This window comes from Alternaria novae-zelandiae, assembly GCF_023758075.1.
Source record: "Alternaria novae-zelandiae strain BMP 2774 chromosome Unknown scaffold_4, whole genome shotgun sequence".
NCBI classification, from domain to species: domain Eukaryota; kingdom Fungi; phylum Ascomycota; class Dothideomycetes; order Pleosporales; family Pleosporaceae; genus Alternaria; species Alternaria novae-zelandiae.
The window spans coordinates 657,230-669,684 of record NW_026056964.1 but is presented as its reverse complement, the minus strand read 5'-3'; the positions used below and the strand labels follow the sequence as shown (position 1 = coordinate 669,684).

Below are 12,455 nucleotides of genomic sequence, written 5' to 3'. Positions count from 1 at the left end.
TTTCGCGCTCTTAAATGTGTTGAGCTCAGAAGGCAGAATCGGGTACGCGTCTTACAGGTGCCGTGACACCTAGAATACAGGTTTTGCGCCTGCCGAGTATCATCTTGCAGTTAGAAACGACAGATAAGATGTTGTGGCGTACAAGGCAGAGCGCTGAAGAGGCAGTGCTCGTGACATTTGTGACACAATGCATGCAAGTAGCCGCACCTAAGCTAAAAAAAAAGGTGAGGCAAATGGGCATGGAGCCGTGTCGTCTTGGCGCTGCATGATCCTAGATGCAAAAAGAAGAGCAAAAACATACAACAGCCAGGATTCGCTTCTGGTCACCCACGAAGCTACTAGCTGGCCGGTATCTTGCTTAAGTACCGCTGAGCGAACGGGAAGCGCTGGTTGTCAAGATCCTATGGTCGTATGTACAATGTTGAGGACTTGGAATGTAGATAACCGCGTTGCCATGGGCTGGGCTCTATAGATCGAAGGGTCGTAGACGACAACATGGGTGTAGGATGTGTACTGGCTCGTGCCGGGTTCTGCTGCTGGTGCGGGGTCACCAGTGGCGTACTATTGCGGTGAGGAGCGCTTAAATGGGGTATACTGCGGTCGTCGGTTTGGGGTGCAGGTATAATGGGGATCGACTAGCAAGTAAAGAGGACGACAGGGCTGACTAGATGCTACACGTTAGCAAACATGATGTGGAATATACTGCTAGTACATTCAGTTGTCCCAAGACCTCTATCGCTACGAATGTAGCCGTTGCACAGCCTTGCGCGCCGATGTGTGCTTCCTATGCGAAGGTGCTGGGTAATGGCGTCTTGACAAGAGCAATGCTGTCTCAGTACTACGCAGGCATTGCGCATGATGGTCGCATGATGTGGCGCTTGAAAAGGGAGGGTGTCGTTGAGGAGAGGATCGCACTCGTGGGTGTCTTTGTGCGGCACGGGCATGCGCCGCACGCGGCAGGAAACACGCGCAGGACCCTGAAGATGACGTTGATCACGTGCTTGTTTAGCGCGTCAGTCACGCGTCTCAACTCCAGGCGCGGCCAAGGTGCCCCACAGTCCCCTCGTAAGACACGTCCTATACGCGCGACCAGAATCATCACCCACACTTCATGCTGCGACGCTAGGTGGTGCTTCAGTATGGAATACGTGGCCTGCTCCGATCCCATTATTCGGCCATCGTCGCTCTCGGCCATACGTATCTAGGTATGGCCTTGGACATGGATGTAGCTGAAAGCCCCGCACTCAAGGCATCCCTCATACATCGTAAGTGCATGTCCAGTAAACCATACTAACACGCTACACAACTGCATCTTCCGCATCGCGCATAAACGAGGCACTACGAAGTACCATGGCCGACCTCTCGAGAGAAGACCTGCCGACTTCGCATAGCCCCCACCTCGTCATCCGGCACCCTACCGAAGAAGAGTGCACGACAATCTCCACGAATACATCCACCGAATGGAAAGACTCGCTTCCACTTGCGAAATACTTAGAAGAAGGACAATTCCTCGCTACGGTTCCTTTAGCCCAGGATGGAGGCATGACAGCATGGATCTTGGTTCACAAAGATCAAGCTCCCAACGAACGTCAAATCTTGTGTTCTTGCGAGGGCTTCTGCAAGCGATCACTCACGAGCGATACCAGCGGTACTATCAGCGAGAACATTGTGCATGGCGTGGCCAGCGTCTTCTCCCCGAGCGAGTACCGCGGCCGAGGGTATGCGGCGCGCATGATGCGTGAATTGGCGAGGACCTTGCATACGTGGCAAGCAGAAGGATATCCATGTGTAGGAAGCACGCTGTATTCCGACATTGGGAAAGAATTCTATGCGAAACTAGGCTGGCTCCCAAACTCCACCAATTCGCACATCGAGCTGCAACCCTGCGCCATCGCGTGGCCTTCGCCGACTACACCAGTTATCGAGGAAGAGATAAGAAATCTGTGCAAGCGGGACGAAGACTTGGCTCGGTCCCGCATGGCAATACCCACGCAAGAGGCGAAAACTCGTTTTACGATCATCCCAGATCTTGACCATATGCTCTGGCACACATCCAAAGAGGTGTTTGCGACGAAACACCTCTTTGACCGGATACCCAATGCGAAAGGAGCGATAGCTGGCCCGCCCGGCAGCCAAGTCTGGGCACTTTGGACGCATCGATACTACAGTCATCCTGACGCAAGTACGTCACGCAACGTGCTATACATACTTCGGCTAGTGATGGAGGTCGATGAGACTGCAACAAGGCTATCTTCCGATGCAGCAAAACTGCCTGAGCCTGCCATGTACGAGCAGCAGGCAGTATACCTTCGGGTGGTTTTGCAGGCAGCCCAGGCCGAAGCCAAAGAATGGAAACTCGATGTCGTCAAGCTTTGGGATCCTACACCCTTGGCTCTAGACATACTTGCTCAAAGTGGTCTAGATTTCGAGGTTGTAGAACGGAAGAACGACAGTATTGCTAGCCTTCTTTGGTACGATGCAGATGGTGGTGTCAGTGACGAGAGGCCATTGTGGCTGAACAACGAGCACTACGCGTGGCAATAGGAGTTGGAAGACCTTATGCTGATGACATTCGAGTCGTACATGTAGTGCTGGTTCAACTGCACAGTTCTTGCGTTTACCCTACGAGAGAGGTTTCGATGAAAAGTTTGGGACAAGATCGTTGATCATCTTTCTCCTCTCGAACTCACCGTGGAACAATTCGCTACCAGTCGCGTCGCCTTGTGACTACATCGCGTTGAGCATAGCGCAGTGGCGGTCCAGTACCACAACTCAGTTTAACAAAGTAGGACTCTTCTTTCACACCTATATCGACAACTGCACGGGCTGCTGTATTTCAATTGCTCGCGCCATGACCCAGATACATTTGAGTTTTCGCCTTTGATGGCAGTACTGGAGTGTACCCAGGTGTGTCAGCCCCCACAGCGCCAGGGGAAACTCTCGTCATCGGAGAGGAAGTAGACTTACCTGTGATGATGTTGTCATCAAGCGCGACGTCGCTTTGATGGATTTTCGGCGCGCTTTGCAATTCCCAATAAGCGGGCGGCATCAGAGTGGTTCGAGCTGGTGGGTCGACATGCCAGCAAGAGTGGGGTATCCACTGCGGACGCCAATCTGTATTTGTGGAGTGAGCACTGGGCAGGTCGCGCAGGCGTTTGCGAGATCAAGAACGTACATTTTCCGGTGAATCAAATGTGCGAGTATGCACAGCGTCAGCGATGTCACGTACTGCTATTGGTTGAGGTTTGCAAACCCCGCTTCTGTGCCACCTGCCCGCGGGTTTGAAGCACTAGGTATCGACACACTATTTGTTTGGTTCAAACCTCCCTCGTGCAGCTTACACAGGGAGCAGCCAATCTCGGAAGCTGCAAACTGCCTAGGTGTACTCGACCCTAACTCTCAAACACGTCGCATAGTCATCGATTTCCAACTGCGATCTACCAACCTCATTCGAATCCAGACTTGTTCAACCCAACGGATCAACTTCAGCTTCTCTTTTCAACCGTCATGTTTTCTCCAAGTAATACGGATAACCGAGAAGCGGACGGGCAAGACAAACCAGGAGTAAACCAGAACCCGCACGAGTCAGCTGCAGACTCACCGGTGCCATACTCGCTTTTCACAAAGAACGAACGATACGGAATTGTTGCTATGATCACCCTGGCAGCCTGGTTCTCTACTCTGAGCAGTTTCATTTATTACCCTGCCCTTCCGATGGTTGCCAAGGATCTGGACTCGTCGATTACGATGATCAACCTTACCGTCACGTCCTACTTGGTCGTATCTGCCGTCGCTCCCGCGGTTGTCGGAGATGCAGCTGACATGTTTGGACGCCGACCCGTTTACGCAGTCACCCTTCTGCTGTATGTCGCCGCGAACGTTGGGCTTGCAATGCAACACTCAGCTGTGGCACTCTTACTGCTACGCATGGTGCAAAGTGCAGGGATATCTGGCATGTGGCCCCCGCCAGGTTCTTGACGAGCATGAATGTGCAGCAAGCTGACAACTGTGAACCAAAATCAGGCGCTTTCTCCATCTCATATGGTGTTATCGCCGACATCTCAGCACCAAGTGAGAGGGGGGCCTTTGTATCTGCTGTTTCATTTGGGTGAGTGAAATCGCTACACAGCGTCACACTCTAGATCAGCTTCTTTTGACACTCGATAGGATCACCACCGCGCCAAGCCTGGGCCCGGTCATAGGTGGCGCATTTGCCTCCGGTCCTGGTTGGAGATGGATATTCGGATTTCTAGCCATCGTGTCCGGCTTTTGTTTGGTCACACTATTACTCGCCTTACCGGAGACCAATCGGAGCATCATCGGGAACGGCGGTATCAAACCTTCAAAGCTATTGGAGCCTGTCATCAGAGGTATCATGCGGCCATGGGACGGCCAGCGCGGCCCGAGTACTCCACCCCCACCCCTTCAAGTCAAGAGAATACCGAATCCAATCATGAGTCTTCGCGTATTGTCACGCAAAGACGTGGCTGTAAGCATTATGCCTGGAAGTTTCTTGTACACTGTTTACTGCTGCATTCACACATCACTGTCGACAACCTTTATGCAGGTCTACCATCTCAAAGAATGGCAAGTCGGCCTGTCATGTCTTCCATTTGGTGTCGGCGCGATTCTTGCGACTTTGATCTCCAGCAAGTGGATAGACCGAGACTATCGTATTGTAGCGAAGGCCCATGGCTTGCCCGTGACTAAAATGTCTGGGGATGATTTGTTGAATTTTCCCATTGAAGAAGCTCGTATGAGGAGCGCATTCGCGCCCGTCTTTTGTGCTTTTGCCTCCATCTTGGTCTATGGCTGGCTGGTCAATGAGCGTCTAGTGAGCAGAGTGGTGTCCCGAAGGGTTTCATTCGTTGGCTGACACGCCTTAGCACCTTGCAGGACCTCTGATCTGCCTTTTCTTTGCGGGCCTTTCTATCCAGACTTGCTTCAACGTAAAAGCCCTCAGCTACAGTTCATGATAGCCCATCGCTAACTGTCTTAGATCAACAACACTCTACTGGTTGATATCAATCAAGACATGCCAGCAACGGCTCAGGCTTCGTCCAATATCGTCCGTTGTGCCCTTTCTACCGTCATGATAGCCGTTCTCCAATACCTCATAGATTCTATAGGTTTTGGCTGGACCTTCGTTATCATGAGTTCGTTTTGCCTCATTGCCGGTTTCTTTTACTTCATCGAGCTAAGATTTGGACGAAGGTGGAGACTGGCCCGGAATGGGTTGACGATTCACTAGGCAAGATGCAAAGTCACACTTAGTGCAGAAATGGGAAGTCTTCAGCCATTGGTTTGTACAGGCCGGAAATTACGAACACATGTCTCATTCTCCCTGATACCCGTTCGGATACTTTTCCAGAATTCGCTGCATATCCGCAATGGCCCTGCTTTATATCAGTGATTCCGTGCGTGGTAAGAATAGTCGGTGCGTACATCTTTCGAAAGTTGCTGTTGTCCGAGTACAAGGCTGAGGCGCAAAAGTGTCCGTTTCTTCGTTACGTTAGCGGCAAAGACATTGGTCTTGGCTGGTTTGCTTACATAGCATAAAGAAGGTTGCGATCCTCGTAGTCATCTTCGGGTTCTGTTATCGGAAAGAACTTGTGATATTCTCGCATCCACTGCCGGCCGAGCTTGTAGCGCGGGGTGGCCATACTACCGACATCGTCTTTTTTTATCGAAAATCACCTCGTCAGTCCCAGTACAACTTCAACAATAGAGTAGCTGCTTACATTCATTATGACCCCAAAATACAGATGGGTCAAAGTATACTGGGTCACCGGTAGCTGCATTGGTACCCATGTTACCGCACCAAATGTTGCCATGGAGTGCAACGGGTTTGAGACTTCGACCATGAGTGTTCAAGGGTCGAAGAAGGCGAGGAATGACCTTCTCTTTGAGACCAAGTACCAGTCTTTCAATCTCTTCACTTGGGCCCTGCGATACCAACTCCTGGTCGACAAAGGACTGAAAGCGGCGGCTGTAGAGCTCCTCCCATGTCTCACTCCATGTCAGATCCTGATACATACTTCCTTCGTGGGTCATGACATGGTAACCGAACTTCGTCGGAGCTTTCGGGTCCATCATGCTGTCGTGATGGAGTTTAGCAAGCATGGCAGAGAATTTACGAATGTCCGGGAGATCTTCGATCATCTCCATAAATTCAGCGAGATAGAAGTGCTTGCTTGGATCAGATACGTATGTACCCCAAGCAATGGCACGTGGGATTCCTTCTAAAGACCGATGTACAAAGTCAGAGCTGTGTCAGTGTTCATCTACCTAGGTCGCGTACCTGGAGTGTACTCATGCAAGGTTTTGACGCCATAGTATTCTCCTCTTAGCATACTCATGCCTAATTCCCCACTGGAGACCTTCAGGAAATACTTCTTGGGGGTTCCATCGGCTAGTTGAACATCGATACGCGCAGTGCGTGTCCAGAAGCTAGCGCCGTGTGATTTTGCTCCCATCACTTTGCATCCCGGCGGTAACTCTTGGTGGCGATCAGTCCAGTTCTTGTCAGCACTCGGGAGATTTACTTACGTTCAACGATGGCTTGGTCTACATCAATAGCCTGCGACGTAAGTTGTTTCGTTGGCTCTGGTATCCAAGTAATTTCCGTCATGCTTTGAAGCGAGTTCGAGATGGTCTATGTGGGTCGACAATAGTTTTAAGGCTGGCACTGACTAGAAGATTTGGCCTTACAAGGTTGAGTAGGTATTAAATCTGGATGAAGAGGGGCATCGGCGGGGTCGTTATTTGGGGCGAGGTTCCACAGAGCGGGTGTTACATAGAGCTTTAAACCCGATTGGTTGGCCAGTGAGGGATGCAGGATGCGGGTGAGAAGGAATGGCTGCCCAGCTGCCACCCAATGTCCTCTACTCTGCAGGCGCTCACCGGCACACGCCACTCATGCGCATTCGTATCGCCTCGATTGCACGCGATTAGGAAGGCGACAACACATCGTTGCGCTGACCAATTGGTCTGACCCACTACCAGGCTGTGGCTTGGAACATCATTGCTTTTGCGGCTGTTTGCTGAAACCCATTTCCACTCCGCTGTCGTATCTTGTTTTGTCTTTATAGGTTAATTGGTTGCATTTTCGGGAAGAGTCTGACTCTGCATTGCCCCATGTACACTAGCCTGACCTTCTAGCGACCTGTTTTCATCTCCAGCTCCACATCTTCAGAGACCCACCTGTTCTCATTGTTTGTCCAGGCAGCACGATAACTCGACTTTCTCTAATCAAGTCCATGCGATGGATGACGTAAGAGGCCCACAGCTTTTAGTCTCACATGAACGACTGATTCAATGTTACAGGATGTCAGCGATCTCCCCGACATCGATAAGAGCATCGAAAAGCGGAAAACTGCGAAGACCAGCAGTGCCAGCAGTGCCAGCATCGCATCTTTCGGCTCATCTATAGGCCGAAGATTCAGCTTCAAATCGTTCTCTAGTCGCAAACCAACGACCAAAGTCGAGAAGCCACGGAACGAATTTGGCCTAAATACTGTATACGAACCGGACGAAACTTCGGCAGTCATCGCAGACCTTGTTTTTGTGCATGGTCTCGGCGGTGGTTCCAGCACAACATGGTGTCTCAAGCAAGACGCCGATTACTTTTGGCCAAAAGAGTGGTTACCTAAAGACCCAGACTTCAAAGGAGTCCGTATCCACAGCTTTGGATACAACGCGAATTGGGCCACCTGGCTGAAGAGTCCGGTCGACATCCATGCTTTCGGTCAGTCTTTAGTCGAAGACCTAAGGAGCGATCCAAAGATCAATAATCTGGATAGTCGCATTGTCCTTGTAGGGCACAGCATGGGTGGTTTAGTAATCAAGAAAGCATGCGTCTTATCTAAGACCAATCCGGATTACAGCGACATCGCTAACCGATTACATTCGTTGTATTTCCTGGGTACTCCCCACCGAGGCTCGAATCTCGCTGGTGTTTTAAACAATTTCCTTCGCCTGTCTGGAAGTGGACGAAGAGCGTACGTATCCAGTTTGCAAGCTAAGTCAGAGAGCATACGTATTCTGAGCGACTCCTTCCGTATTCATTATGCGGGAATACATTTGCACACATTCTACGAGTCTCAGCCCACACCTCCTGTTGGAATGATCGTCGATCAAGAATCCGCTACTCTAGGTCTGCTAGCCGATAATAGCCATGGATCTAATACTGACCGTCATAGGTTACGCTGAAGAACGCATCCAGTTGTTAAATGCGAATCATCGCGATCTAGCCAAGTTCGAGACTACATTGGACTCAAACTACAGGTCTCTAAGAAACCGTCTGGCATCAACAATCGACCAGATAAGGCTCGAAATGCAGAAGCAAACAACACCATCGAATTTCTCAAGTATGGAGATTGGTATCAAAACTCCCGATGCGCCGGTACTGCTATCTTTACCAGAGCTGTATCAAAGTAGGGCGAACGAGATGGAGGAGATCGCTAAGTACCTCTCCATCGATGCATCAGACGACAAAAGGCTTTCAACCCTCAATAACACAAGAATGACTGGATCAGGTTCCTGGCTCACTAACAGAACCAGTTTTCGGGAGTGGCGGTCGCCACCAGCACCTCGCTATTTCTGGCTGAAGGGGACACCGGCGTCGGGGAAGTCAATGCTCGCAAGTTATGTTATTGAGTTCTTACAAGACAGCCCCGTATGTCACTACTTCTTCAACAAAGGTGATAAGACCGACAACAACGTGAGCAGCTTTCTACGCTCCATGGCGCTACAGATGGCTCAGATCAACCCTGTCGTTCGTAGCGCGATTTTCCGGCTTTCACAGAAAGGTCCACCCATCGATGCTCGCAACCAGAGAACCATCTGGAAAACTGTTTTCACGAGCTGTGTGTTTCACGTTACATTCCCTACCCCGTAAGTGCTTTGCAGCTCCTATGCAGGGCGGAACTCACACAACCGCTGCAGTCATTATTGGGTGGTTGATGCATTAGACGAGGCAGCCGACAGGGGCACATTAAATGAATGTTTCAGTCTACTGTCCAAGATCGACGAAAACATCCCACTGAAGATCTTTGTCACCAGTCGACCAGATCCCGCATTGGATGATTTGTTCGTGCAGCTTCCTCTGGTGCAAGAATACATATCGCCAGAGGATTTGTTGCCCGATATCTCCTCGTACGTGCAGAAATGGTCCGCCACCTTCCCCGTTAATACAACTCAAGAAAGAGAAAGATTGGTTGACAAGATTGTTCGCATGTCTGGCGGTAGCTTCTTGTGGACCGTGCTAGTGACTAAACAGCTTCGGGAAGTTTTCACTGTCGGAGAAGTTCACGAGGTTCTATGCGAGATTCCTCAAGAAATGGATGACCTATACACGCACAACATCCGGAAAATGGAGTCCCTGAGGTCAAAGAGCGCAGCAAAGCATACAATTACATGGGCAATCTGCGCTGTGCATCCCTTGACCGTCAACCAGATGAAGGATGCTATCAGGCTGACTCTGGGAAGTCCTATAGCACGCGATCTACGAACCAGTCTCCAATATCTTTGTGGATACTTCCTCGATATTGATGTGCAGTCGCGGGTACAGCTAGTTCACGAAACAGCCCGCACTTTTCTCACTCATCCGGATCTGAACTCAGACTTTCGAATTGACTATGCCGAAGGACACAGTCTTATTGCATCGGCTTGCCTCAATCATCTGATGAGCGATGAATTCAGTTATTCAAGGAGACGGCGTAGCTCCACTACGAGCGGGCACAGCAAGACTTCAATGACTGACTACGTATGTTTACGGTTCAGCGAACACATTCTTCGAGCATCCTCCCAGTCCAACGAACTGTTCAACACGTTAGACAAGTTCTTCAGAACAAACGTGCTTTCCTGGATCGAGCACGTGGCCCATCTCAAAGATTTGGACTGTCTTAATCGAACTTCAAGACACCTGTCGAACTACCTCAACCGCAGGATGGAGCATGTTCCGTTATTGCAAAGCGATCTCCATGCCTGGGCCGTCGACTTACCTAGGTTGGTAACACAGTTCGGCGTCAATCTTCTGAGCGATCCCGCTGCCATCCACACACTCGTGCCGCCGTTTTGTCCTCGAGACTCTGCTGTATACCGGCACTTCGGATATGCTGAGGATGGCATCAAGCTAGTAGGCGCGTGGAACGCAGGTTGGGGGGATAGGATATGCTCCATCTCATATCATGACACCTACGCGACAGTGGCTGCTTCTCGAGACGAACGATTCGCTGTTGGGTTGGCTGACGGCTTGGTCAATGTCTATCGAACCTCCACGTGCGAACACCTCCTGAGTATGAGACATGAAGAATCAGTATCAGTTCTGGAGTTTGGTTCCACATCCAAAGTCATCGCCTCAGCTGGTTTGCGGTTTCTAAGACTATGGGATGCGGCGACTGGCGTTCAACTCTTCCACATCGCTACCGATTCGCAAACCCTAGCTTTGACTTTCGACGAGACAGAAACGTCGGTTACAATAGCGACCAGAGACAAGCATGTTCTGACTTACAGAATTTCCGATGGCTCACCGCTACACCAGGTCCCCTGGATTGACGCTTTCTCTGAAGACACAGACTCAGGCTTTGCACCATCTCCGTCTGCGGCCAGGCTATCTACAGAACAACAAACACTTGCGATAGTCTATCGAAGCAAGCCGGTACAGCTGTGGTCTCTGGACAAGCAGCACCGTATCGGGGCTTGCTTGAGACCGGCAACGCACAAGAATGACAAGGGAGGCCACACCGTCAACTGTCTAGTCTTCAATACCAGCTCTGCAAACCCACGACTTCTGGTGTCATATTGGGACGATATCCTGGTCAAGTTCGATAGTAGGACTTGCAAGCCGCTCCTCACAACTGCGACATGCGTTACGAAGATAGCTATGTCTTGTAATGAAAAGACCTTTGCTGGAAGCGACGGCAATGGCGGGATCAAGATTTTCGATTTCGAGACGCTCCAACCTCTCCACAACATACATATACAAGGAGATCCGGTATCGTCGCTCGCCTTCACTAGCGACAGCCTGCGCATCGTGGATTCGCGGGGTACGCAAGCCAATGTCTGGGAGCCACTCGTCCTCTTCGGGCAAGACACTGAAGCTCTCTCCAGCGAGCCTAGCGAATCTGTACACCAAATAGTAGACGACATTGTTGAATCTGTTGTCAACGAGTCTGCTATTATAACCACGCTGCACTGTTGCGATCAAAGTGGTATGGCTTTCTGCGGGCGCAACGACGGACGTGTCGATACCTGCAACCTCGACGACCCCGAAAACACCATGCGCAAGCTATACAAGCATGGAGGTTCCTTCATTAGTATTACATGCATGGACTGGAGTCCCAGAGCGCGAGTGATAGCGAGTGCAGACTCAGCAGGAAAGTTTTGCATCATGAAAATCACGACTGGCACGCGGAGAGAGTGGAGCGCTGAGATGATGGTCCAGTCGAGGTTAGGCCAAGGCTGTATCATACGCCAAATCCTCGTCCACCCTGAGGGTTCGTTCGTACTTGTTTCCTCCTCAGAGTCGGACTCTATATGGTCGTTATCAACCAAGAAGCAAGTAGCGTCACTTGACAGGCGAGAACGCATAGCTTGGAAATGGTTTGTTCGACCATCTGCTCCGTCGCAACTGCTTCTTTTTGAGGACAAGATCTTGCGGCTTTTCAGATGGGAGGACCTTCACCAGATCGCTGCCTCTGAGAACCCCGTGGTGCCGATCGAGATCGAGAGGCGCATGTCTGGGGAACAAGCCGACGCGGATGCCATTTCTGTCTCAAGCGAAGGCGATGACCTGGTCATTCTGCAGCGATCGCAAACCGTGCAGCACAGTGTACCGGGCCTGCGACCTCAGTCTAATGACGCTATGATGACCAAGATACGCGTCTTTGATCTGACTACTCTGGATCCCGAGTCTACTGATATCGGAGGCTCGTCGTCGCCTGATATGTCAATTGACAACGCGACACAGTCTCTTATCTTCTTGAACCCCAAGCCATCTTCAACCCTGGGTATTCCTCTATCGCCAACGGCTACGCCCAATGTCCCATTCTCTTATCCTTTCGGAGGCGGTCGTAGCAAGTCCTATACTCGCTGGTCTTCCATTAGAGATGTCGCTGATATACCCGATGTGGAGAGAATCATTGGTACGGTGAAAAAGTTCGATTGGTGGCATCTTATTTTCCTTTCCAAGATGGGGTGGGTCTGCTCGGTTCAGATCGGGGAAGGCGGTCGCAAAGTCCTCGACCAATTCCAGAAGCACTTCTTTGTTCCATCGGTTTGGCGCACAGGCAACTCGCCTCTTATCGCCAAGGTACGGCGGAGCCACGATATCGTGATTGTACACCAAGATGGCGTTATTGTGGTCAAGAATGGGTTAGACAACGGGGAGCATGTGTCCTTCTCTTTGAGTACGCTATGAACGGGTTCCGAATAGATTGCCAAGTAATGGCCAA

The 12,455-nt window shown here is 50.8% G+C and overlaps 3 protein-coding genes across 3 annotated transcripts; 2 read left to right on the top strand and 1 right to left on the bottom strand.

The window, feature by feature from the left end:
• Positions 1-1,350: 1,350 nt before the first annotated feature.
• Positions 1,351-2,544, top strand: J4E88_002728 (uncharacterized protein; the record flags this gene model as incomplete). The annotated part of the gene is made up of 1 exon (XM_049396386.1): positions 1,351-2,544. One exon carries the CDS (start codon positions 1,351-1,353, stop codon positions 2,542-2,544), a length of 1,194 nt encoding a protein of 397 aa, XP_049257734.1.
• Positions 2,545-5,546: 3,002 nt separating this feature from the next.
• On the bottom strand, positions 5,547-6,631 carry J4E88_002727 (uncharacterized protein; the record flags this gene model as incomplete). Its single annotated transcript, XM_049396385.1, has 4 exons — positions 5,547-5,677; positions 5,742-6,242; positions 6,302-6,499; positions 6,550-6,631. The coding sequence occupies 4 exons, from the start codon at positions 6,629-6,631 to the stop codon at positions 5,547-5,549; spliced, it is 912 nt and encodes a 303-aa protein (XP_049257733.1).
• Positions 6,632-7,264: 633 nt separating this feature from the next.
• J4E88_002726 (uncharacterized protein) lies at positions 7,265-12,421 on the top strand (the record flags this gene model as incomplete). The annotated part of the gene is made up of 5 exons (XM_049396384.1): positions 7,265-7,273; positions 7,327-8,155; positions 8,202-8,895; positions 8,947-9,565; positions 9,812-12,421. The coding sequence occupies 5 exons, from the start codon at positions 7,265-7,267 to the stop codon at positions 12,419-12,421; spliced, it is 4,761 nt and encodes a 1,586-aa protein (XP_049257732.1).
• Positions 12,422-12,455: the final 34 nt, after the last annotated feature.